The 10,000-nt window shown below is 38.8% G+C and overlaps 1 protein-coding gene across 2 annotated transcripts in view; it reads left to right on the plus strand.

Moving 5' to 3' along the window:
• LOC138047580 (S-adenosyl-L-methionine-dependent tRNA 4-demethylwyosine synthase TYW1-like) overlaps nt 1–10,000 on the plus strand; it is an 18,927-nt gene that overhangs the window by 2,950 nt on the left and 5,977 nt on the right. Inside the window, exons 4-13 of one of the 2 annotated variants that reach the window (XM_068894492.1) lie at nt 1–7; nt 421–606; nt 1,214–1,313; nt 2,427–2,599; nt 6,572–6,691; nt 7,670–7,715; nt 7,891–7,959; nt 8,238–8,290; nt 8,379–8,497; nt 9,273–9,382. The exon at nt 1–7 is cut by the window's left edge and continues 98 nt beyond it. In XM_068894492.1, coding sequence (XP_068750593.1) covers nt 1–7; nt 421–606; nt 1,214–1,313; nt 2,427–2,599; nt 6,572–6,691; nt 7,670–7,715; nt 7,891–7,959; nt 8,238–8,290; nt 8,379–8,497; nt 9,273–9,382 — 983 coding nt within the window. The remainder of the gene's footprint in view (nt 8–420; nt 607–1,213; nt 1,314–2,426; nt 2,600–6,571; nt 6,692–7,669; nt 7,716–7,890; nt 7,960–8,237; nt 8,291–8,378; nt 8,498–9,272; nt 9,383–10,000) is intronic. The other variant, XM_068894494.1, reaches the window with a different exon arrangement.

A 10,000-nucleotide genomic window follows, 5' to 3' on the forward strand; every position in this document is an offset into this window, starting at 1 on the left:
GGAGGTAGTGAGTAACATTTCCGTACATATACTTTAAGAACTTCAACATACAGTAGATTGAATTGCAGAGGAAGAGCTCCAAGAAATGTGTTTATCCTTAGCTCATAAGTTGTGATAAAGTGGTGGTGACTTAGATTGCCTGTGACATCCCTTAATTTTGGAGCTTTAAATGCCAACTTTAACAAAAATACCTTTCAAAAAGACTTTGCATTTCCCTCATATTAATTTTAAAATATTCTTGACAACCTTTACTCTCAGCTCAAACAAGATGAAAGGTTTATGCACATTATGGCGAAAGTAAATCCACACCATAAAGAGCTTTGAGAGGAACTTGATAGTGAAATACCCCTTTCTTATCCTGTACAACTGCATATACTACCTGTTTCCAGATTAAGGAGGCATTAATATTTTTCTTTGTAGGCAGATACATGTGTGTTTATCATCAGCACATACGTCGATGGAAATCCCCCAGATAGTGTCAAGTGGTTTTACAAATGGCTGGAGGAGGCTTCCAATGATTTCCGTGTGCAGAAGTCATTGCTAAAAGATTTAAACTATGCTGTATTTGGCCTTGGGAATTCTCTTTATGAAGACAATTTTAATATGGTGGGTTGCCATTGAGAATCTACATATACGGGTATATACATGTACCTCAGCAGAGGGTTGTCCGAAGAAAAACATCAGTTTCCATTTATTCACTAAAATAGATCCCTGTGATATGGTATACCCAATGCTGTATAATACATGTAGGCCTTTTTCGATACATTAAATTTCTCCTTCATAGTGAAGCAATGAGGACAAAGACAAAGAAAAGTGGATGATATGTAAATATTTTTCGCATTCATTCCAGCGTGTTTCTATTGTTTTGTCCTCACTGCCTCACTATCAAGCTGAATATTTGATATTTCGAAAATAGCCTATTTAGGAGTCATTCAGGCATAGTGCTCATCAACTGCACCTCTCACCTGTGTAATCTTATGTAGGTGCAGTTTTTGGTGATCTCAACCTGACTTCCTAAGGGAGCGAGTCATTACCAATGACCAAAGGTCCCTTGGAATCCATCTTCATGATCATCATCATCATCATCATTGTCCCTGCCCTTGTCATGATCATCATTATTAAAGGTGATGTCACAAACGTAGCAGTTTATAGCTTAGGTTGATCCCACTCCCTGGTCCCATGTATTTTTTTAACAAGTCAACCACATGTTTAGGTTGGGAGAAATGTTGACAAGAGACTTGAGATGCTTAGTGCAAGAAGAGTGTTTCCTCTAGGAACTGGAGATGAAAATCTGACAAACAGTGAACATGGAGGTAAGCATTGATCATTCTAATGACAATTATTTACAAAACGTTTTGTATAAATTGTGTCATTTTCAGCTATGAACTGAAGGTTGGAAAGATCATTGCAGTTACTTAAGCAACTTAAAGTGCAACAGAACCTCATTTATCATATTGTTTTCAAAGAAGCAACATCCAATTAAAATCTTTTGAAATTGTTAAATCCATGATTTACAAACTTGTGCATTTTTAAAGGTACATATAATAATCTTTCCTGACATTTATGACGGATTCTCAAAACCATGGTTCTACCTGAGGACTGGGTGAAGCTTATTGTGATGTCTACAAAGGGATATCAATCCAGCAGAACAGATAGAAACTTCAACAAACTTGCGAGTGAGACATATTTTCAAAGAATTTTGTAGTAAAAAGAGTATCAGTTCAAGGCGATATGCCAAACCATTGAGTGATCTCTGTAGAGAGCTTTTCAGGGTTCCTTTGCATAGATCACTTGACCCAGTCCCCAAGAATAAAAGAGAACCTTGGAATTCGGGAAGGGTGCAAAATTAAAATTCATTTTAAAAACCAGGGATTTAACCAATTCAACCCTAACACTTTAAAGCAGTTGGAAAGGAACCCCTATAAAACCAAGTCTTGAGCAGGAATTGGGCTTGGTCCTGAGCAAGTGTTAAATTTGCTCAACTGACTGCGATTGTCTTTCCAACTTTCATTTTATTTCATTCTACAGTTCAAATAGACCAACTTTCATATGACATTACAAAATAAACGTAAACAAAAATGCAAAACATTAATTATCAAACAAAACAAACAAATTTTCATTGGCTTAGCGCACAATGTCATCTCTCCATTGAACTTTCTGAAAAGCAGCCAGCATTTCACTTTGATGTCATTTGAAATGCAGTATGTGATTGGGAAATTGAACTATTTACTGCCTACCGGTATATTAGGAGTTTTCTTGGCAGAAATGAGGAGAAGCTTTGCCTTAATCTTGCCAAACATTGGGGTCTGTGAAACAAATTGCGAATACTTTTTCAAGGTCATATGAAAGTCGCTCTATAAAAAAATTGTTTTATTCTAAAACTTCATTTTCAGCTATGTTGCTTAAAATTCCAGATTTTATTTAAGGTACTGAAAATGACTTCACGTTTTGGAGTGCCAAGTTCCTTTCACACTTGAAAGGAAGGGTGGAAAAATCAAGTGAAGAGAGCTGCCATCCTTCTGTTGAAACTGAATGCGCTCAAGACAGTTGTTGTCAAGATCAAGGAGATTCTGAGAAAAATAAGCTTCAATCTGACAAGGTAATCAGCGATCTGGAAATTCTGATCAAGGTTCCTGAAAACACAATATGATAAGTGTCATAAATAAATTGTGAATCATTTTGTGCTCTTATTCCTGCAGGTGTTGACCAAGTGTGACTAATCCTTTGTTAGCTCATTGACCAGGCACCAATGATCCACCAATAGATAGGGGAGCGTGGCTGGTGCACTCACCTTCTACCAATGTTACCTGGGTTTGATGCCCTCACTAAATGTCCTGTGTGGGTTTAGTTCATTGGTTCCCTATTCTTCTTTGTTAAGTTTTTAAACCCACTTTACACTGTACTAGCACAAAAAGCTGGCTTGGCACTCCAAAATCGGGACCGTATCTCTTTTTTTTGGTCACGGTAATAAGAAAGTATTGAATTCTCGTTTGTCTCACGATGTGCTTACTTGTGATGTAGATTGCGACATTTCGACTGCATACTGCTAGTCTTCATCAGGTGATGAGGTCGACTGGTTACATGTCACCTTTTAAGCAGGATGCTCTGCTGTGATTGGTTGGTTTTCAGCAGCTGTGATTGGTGCGTTTCAATCTTTACTGTATCGGTGTGTTGTTCCTTTGGCGGTCCGGTGTCGTACGGTTCTCCTGTTGTTGTGTTTCTTGATCGTGGGCATCCATGCTTCAGGAATTTCTGTTCCACTATCCCTGTTGATGTTGTTAGGGTGAAGTCTTATGTGAATCGCCTCTATTGATCGTGATCCTCATTGGTACACACGCAGGGTCAAAGAGGTGATTCACATAAGACCTCACCCTAACAACATCAACAGGGATAGTGGAATAGAAATTCCGGAAGCATTCCGTAACCAGTTGACCTCATCGCCTGATGAAGACTAGCAGTATGCAGTTGAAATGTCGCGATCTACATCACAAGTGACCACATCGTGAGACAAACGAGAATGCTTTATCATTATTGTACTTCACCACGATGAATAACAACATCCTTCTTTACAACAGTAAATATTTCGTGTGTAAACAGGGCAAACAGAAAGCATATTAGGTACCCGTGCCTGAAATTATATGGGTGCCCAACACATCTAGGAAGGTGTGCCATTTTGGAGTGCTGTATGTATGTGTAAAAGGGGTATGTGTAAAAGGGGTTTAAATTTCATGTCATTTGATTTGAGTGGCAACTTGTGTAAGATTTGCACTCAAAAATATTGTAATCCTTGCGGGAATAAATGAGTTGAAATCATCTTCTTGTGCTTTATTATCTCACCTCCACTTTGATGAATAGTTGTTGTTTTTTTGGGGGGGGGAGTGCTGCTCAGATATATGTATGTATTTACAAAGCTAGAGACTGTTATTCTTATTATTACTGTCATTATTTAAATATGAATTATTAATATGCCAGTTTCAAACATCAACAATGGCATTTAGGTGTAGCTACATTGTACCTGCTTCTGCCATTCATATATGCTCACAATGACCATTAGAGAACTTGACAATTTGAATGTTTCATATGCCATGTCTCGGAAAAAAGTTCACCTCAAAACCAGTGGGGTTGGAACAAAATCTCAAGTAACATGGTAAAATTGTGAGCCTTGAAGCACTCTTCCAATATTTTAGCCCACTCTGCATAAATAACATTGTCATTGTGCAACCAGGCAGTTAAGCTTAATTCATTAATTTTGGTTTCTTGCAATAATTCTTGTTTTATGCATGTCATATTCAAAATCTCAAATTAGTTTACAGTTCTCATTTTCAATCATGTTTCCTTGTACCACCTTGTCCTTTCATCCAAAGTCCCTGTTGAATTTCCAATTCCACACATACTATCATTAGATGAGATTTTACTGTCTGATCAGTAAAACACCATTAATGATACGTGACTCACAGTAAGTAAGTCATTCATCATGGTGTGTTGTTATCTAGGTTACTACTGTATAGTCCAATGTTGAAGATCACAGCAATCAATGGTTTCGTTGTAGATATTTGTTCCTAGCTCGTAGTTTATGTCGTATCACAGCATTGGCCAAATCTAATAAAGTTTTATTGATGGTGGCCTGCACCACAATGAATCCATTGTGTCTACAATAATTTATTAATTCTGGGCACTCAAAGTCTCTGCATTATGGATTTGGTCCAGTTTTTGGTCCTTACAGCACAATTTCCTGGTCTGGGCTCCCCATGTCCCCAGGGTTTCCAACCCTGTAGCTAATGTGCTATCCCACTTTCAGAAGCATTTCTAGACTCTTGCTCCAAGCACTTATCTATTTTGCCTCATATTTAGCGACAACAGTGTGTCATAGCACCTTTAAGCTTTAATTATCAGCAGTTCGTAATCTTCACATAACGGCAGGGTTTCCTGACCCCTCTAACCCAACGGCTTCTCTTGAAGAAGGTGTTGAGGCGCATCCTCCTCTTCCAGGGTGTATTCATCTGGTTACACCTTGTGTGTTGAACACTGTATGTCCAGTCTTCCAGTCTTGGCTTAGTGCTCAGGACTTTTCTAAGATTTGGGCAGCATTAACCTTTGCCTTCCTCCATTAATTGTGTGCAAGTTTCACCCTTGCTTTGACCTTTCAATCAATTGCATACGCTTTCATCCTGATCTGGCTCTCCCGCAGTGTATGGCAGTTCTGCTCAAATCGTCTAAGACCAACACTTTTAGGCACGGAAAGTGCCTTACCATGATAGTTGTTTTCATGGCCATGCAAGCATATTTTCTTCTTGCTAGGCCGCCGAAAGGGCCTCCCCTGTGCTTCCACTCGGTACGCTTTCTCACTAGTCACATTATTGGGCAATTGCTATGGGGCAGCGCCAGGGTCGTGGGTCTCCCTTACCATTGCCTCAAGGGCCAAGGATCAAAGTACTTGATCACTGGTCATCTGACTGTTATCAGCTGTTTATTATAACTCCACAAGACGTTCTGTGTACAATTGTGTTTAAGATGGCCATTATCAACAACCCTCTTTTTTTGAAGTTCAGCATTTACATGGCTCTTGCTTTCCTGCTTGGGGGGATGCATTGCCTTGCATACATCTGTGGTGGGTAAGTCTGCACAGCGACTTCCCCCAAGCTTGTTGGCTCATTGGCCTATGTCATCCCTTGCTAACCAATACTCCTGTCCGATCTACAGGTAGCATGTGCTGTTTTGCATTCAGCTCGTATTGCTGGGGAGATAAGTGAGGTTTTTGTCATGCAATCCAAAGTCATATCGACTGGCCGGCCACAAGGCAGTGTTCCCCTTGATAGCACCATCTTATGTTTTGATTTCTGTTTTCTCTCGTGTGGCGCCTCTTATGTAAGCATATTTCAATTATTGTGTTCTGCCCATGAACAGGGACATTAGTGCATTGTTGTGTCTGTTAATATTAACATGATACCATCACCATGATCATCACCATCACTATTGGTCAACTCTCCATCTTGTGTCAGCTGATAGTCCTTGATACGATATCAACCATAAATATGATTATTTATTACACTTGTATGATTAGGGAGCTTAAGCAAGGACAACGATGACTGCTACAAGAACGCCACAAAACAAAGGGTTTAATTAGCAAAAACAACAGCTCTGGACGCCCTGCATGCATTTTACTTTTTGATATATTTCTTTGCCGTTCTCGTCTCGACAACGACGTAAAATGATCAAATTTGTTGTCATGTGGGGGATGTGAGCACCTGCTGATATATCTTCAATTTCCTCCTTAAATATCCATACTGTTCTCACCTATTTTATTTCTGGAATATTGACACTCACTTTCCATTCTGAGCAACTCAGAATAATAATTATTCTGAGATAATTATTCTCATTGTGAGATTGATACAAAGGGAAATAATATTTTTAGACAGCCTTCTTGTAGCCGTCATCCCGTCTTTGATGCTTAAGCTCCCTATTGTCAACACTGCTTAATGCTGATACTTGTTAACAGGCACCCCCATATAAGAAGCAAGATATTCCCTACAGTAGATGGTCAAAATGATCCTTGCTTTATGTTTTGTTCAAGATTTTATATGAAAGTTCTAGTGAAGAGTCTGTTGGGGAAGACAATGAGCAACAGAAGGAGGAGAACTTGTTAGACTTGGAGGAATTAGGTCCTTTGATGAATTCAATGAAAAAAGCGAAGGTAAAACATTGAACAAAGGTTGAACCAAAAATAATGATCTACACCTTTTTTTGCTTGGTGATAAGCCATACTGATCGATATCTGATACCATGTAGCCCTGATTGGTCACTAAAGAACATTGTCACTTAGGTTGGAAATCAGTTTGTTTCAATACATCTTAAGGAATCCTATTTAATGGGGGGGGGGGGGGGGCAATGAAGTGAGTGCCAGACGCACAAGTCATTACGATGGTCTGGGGGAATGCTCTTGCAGAATCTTTTGAAATGCAGAGGTGCAGAAGTGCTACTTTCATAGATATGTCAACAAAAGTAAACATTAATTATCTATGATGTTTCCAAATGGATTTCCTTCACAAATATATTTGTAAATCAATTGCAAATTTCCAAGGTCATTATGGCACAGAATGGGTGATATAAATACTCACTTAGGTACTTAGGTACTTAGGTAACTCAGATAAGATAAATCTAGCTTTAGTCACTTGCACCAGTTTTGTTTCATTTAATAAATGACCTCAGGTTCAGGTATGTAATCCGTCCCACAATGAATGAGCAGCACCCTAGGGCACTCAAGCGTTCCTCATTCATTGTAGAACGGTTCCACAATTTGAGGTGCCTCAGAGCTGAATGGCCGGACATGTCTGAGGGTCACAAACAGCGAAGGCCGAATTTGCAGACTTTGCAGGCTTTTCTTCAAATGGAATATTTTTATAGTACTTTTCCACTTTTCAATCTCCACTGAGAAATAGGTGGATTCTTGAAAAGTGAGGAACTTTTTGTAATATCTGATAATTTCGTTTTGATTATGGGTGTCCGTGCACATGGTCATCAACAACCTGTCTGAGAGTATCAAATCTTGATGACGTGAGAATCTGGTGCCAACTTCTCGGACCACATGGTCAACAAAGCAGTGGTATCATAATGTTCATCAATATGTCTTTGAATAATCCTGTAGATATTATTGTCTGTTTTCTGTTTGTAGGAAGAAAAAGGTGCTATACAAAGCAATGGTTCAAAAAGGATGATAGGTACAAGAATAACTTTTTTTTTTCATTGTGGAATTGTACAAAATGTCACTCTGCGTCTTTTAGAATTCAGTCATTGCATTCTAAGCCATATTTTCATTGGTATGAAAATGATAATGTACTCCAAGAAAATGCAAATTTTGAATTTTTGTACAACGTGTCGTCTTTTTCTCTTAAGCCAAAAAGAAAACTGCAGAGCCAAAGGAGATGATAACCCCAGCCCTGGAAAAAGCTTTAACAAAGCAAGGTACTATGAATAATAATCTTAGTAGAAACTTCTGTGGATTAAAAATGCAAAGACATCAAAGTTAAGTCCAGCCACTTGGAAAATATTGTAGGTTTAGCAATTTATTAGTCATTTTGAATGGGAAGACTGAAGGCCTCCTTCTTAGAAATAAACACTAAATAACTGTAAATTACAGTAAGAAAGGAACTACACGTAGTTGAATTACTGATAGTCTGTGAAAGTCCTTTGTATAGCTTCCCAATGATATTCCTTTTAATGCATTACATTTATTTTCTCAGGCTATCGCTTGATTGGTACCCACTCTGGGGTTAAACTTTGCAGGTGGACCAAGGTATGCAAGATGTAGTTCTGTTGACAACATTCTGTTTAAGCTGGATTTTAAGTTAACTTTGACTGGTTTTTGCATCTGTGTTCTCTAGTCCATGTTACGAGGCCGTGGTGGTTGCTACAAGCATACCTTTTATGGAATCGAAAGTCATCGCTGTATGGAAACCACACCCAGCTTAGCTTGCGCCAATAAGTGTGTCTTTTGTTGGAGGTACGTGTAGTACTTGTTGCTCATTGCTGTTTAAACGTTTTAAGGACGCTGCCTACTATTGTTATTGCACATACGTTCTGTGTATCTCGAGATACTCGGATTTCCTATGGGTAGTGCTTATTAATACAGGGATATTTTTGCGCGGTTCAAAACTATGCGGAGAAAGTAGAACTTAGCAAGTGTTCTTGGTATCCAAAAAGAAAATTGGAGGTAACCATGCATTTTTCAGAGATAATTAAGCTTTAATTTGGAAAAGAACATACATTGCTTTGTATTTAAAAGCTTTTTACAAATATTGTTAACTAATTATCTTCGAAAAATACGTGGTTACCCCTAATTTTCTTTTGGGATTTCAATAAAACTTGTTAAGTAAACCGCACAAAAATACCTTTGAATAGGCCATTCCCGAGTTCATGTCTGCCTCCTCTTCAAAGCGAGTCTAAGTGCGAAGTTTTAGTAAAGTTATTCAGTTCTAAACACGTGTTTTTGACAGAGACTGTGGTGGCAATTCTCAATGAAAACAATATTTCCTCAAAGTTGAACCTTTCAATACTCTGTTATTGTTTTCAAGTCCTTTTTATTTGGTACCTAGTGATTTGCTCAAAGACTTGTTATCTAAAATTTTGTCAAAAGAAGACAAGTGACACTTCCCACTGGCATCTATTTTTTTCTTGGTTTTAGTGACATGTCATTTTCATGTGCAACAGACCGGTTGAAGTTTAGTGTACTTGCTCCAAGATACATGTCTTGTTTCATGACTGTTTTCTCATTTAAGGCATCACACAAATCCGGTTGGAACCGAATGGAAATGGAAGATGGATGATCCAGACACTATTGTCAATGGTGCAATGGAAAATCACCGGAACATGATAAAGCAGTTCAGAGGTAGTGCTGAATGTTGTCAAACAACAACAGTTATTGTCTTAGCAGAGAGAAAGTATATTTATACTGTAGATACATTTTTTTCTTTGCCGGCCTCATCTGGCAGTTTTATGCTAGCAATGTAAAACAGACTTGATGCATCTACATCTACGTGTTCCAGCACTCGGCAAAGTCCCTTTTTGACTCATGGCTGTTTCTGCTTAGGTGGCCTCATATACCATAAGCCTTTTTAGAGACATCATGCCAAGCCGGCCACTTTAGCTGGAGATAACAGGACAGACACAACACTGGGGACTCCATCCCCTACTCTTCTTGAATCGTTTGTGGGTTCTTTAACGTCCCACAGGGAACTTATGAGCATGGAGGATATTTGTGAGACGGGGCCTATGGTTTATAGTCCTTATCCGAGAGGCTTGAAAGTGTAACCATTTGCAGATGAAATTACAAAGGCAGCACTTTCTCCTCGGGTATTTCAAGGAGTTGAGTGTTGATCCGGCTGGGATTCAAACTCGCGACCTCCCGCAGGGCAGCCCAATTCTCAATCAACTGAGCCACTGGTGTGCAGTATATCCATGATGTGCTTTGAGATCATCCAAATGTTTTAAATATATATGGTTTCTC

Source organism: Montipora capricornis, chromosome 4 (assembly GCF_036669925.1).
Source record: "Montipora capricornis isolate CH-2021 chromosome 4, ASM3666992v2, whole genome shotgun sequence".
Classification (NCBI taxonomy): Eukaryota; Metazoa; Cnidaria; class Anthozoa; order Scleractinia; family Acroporidae; genus Montipora; species Montipora capricornis.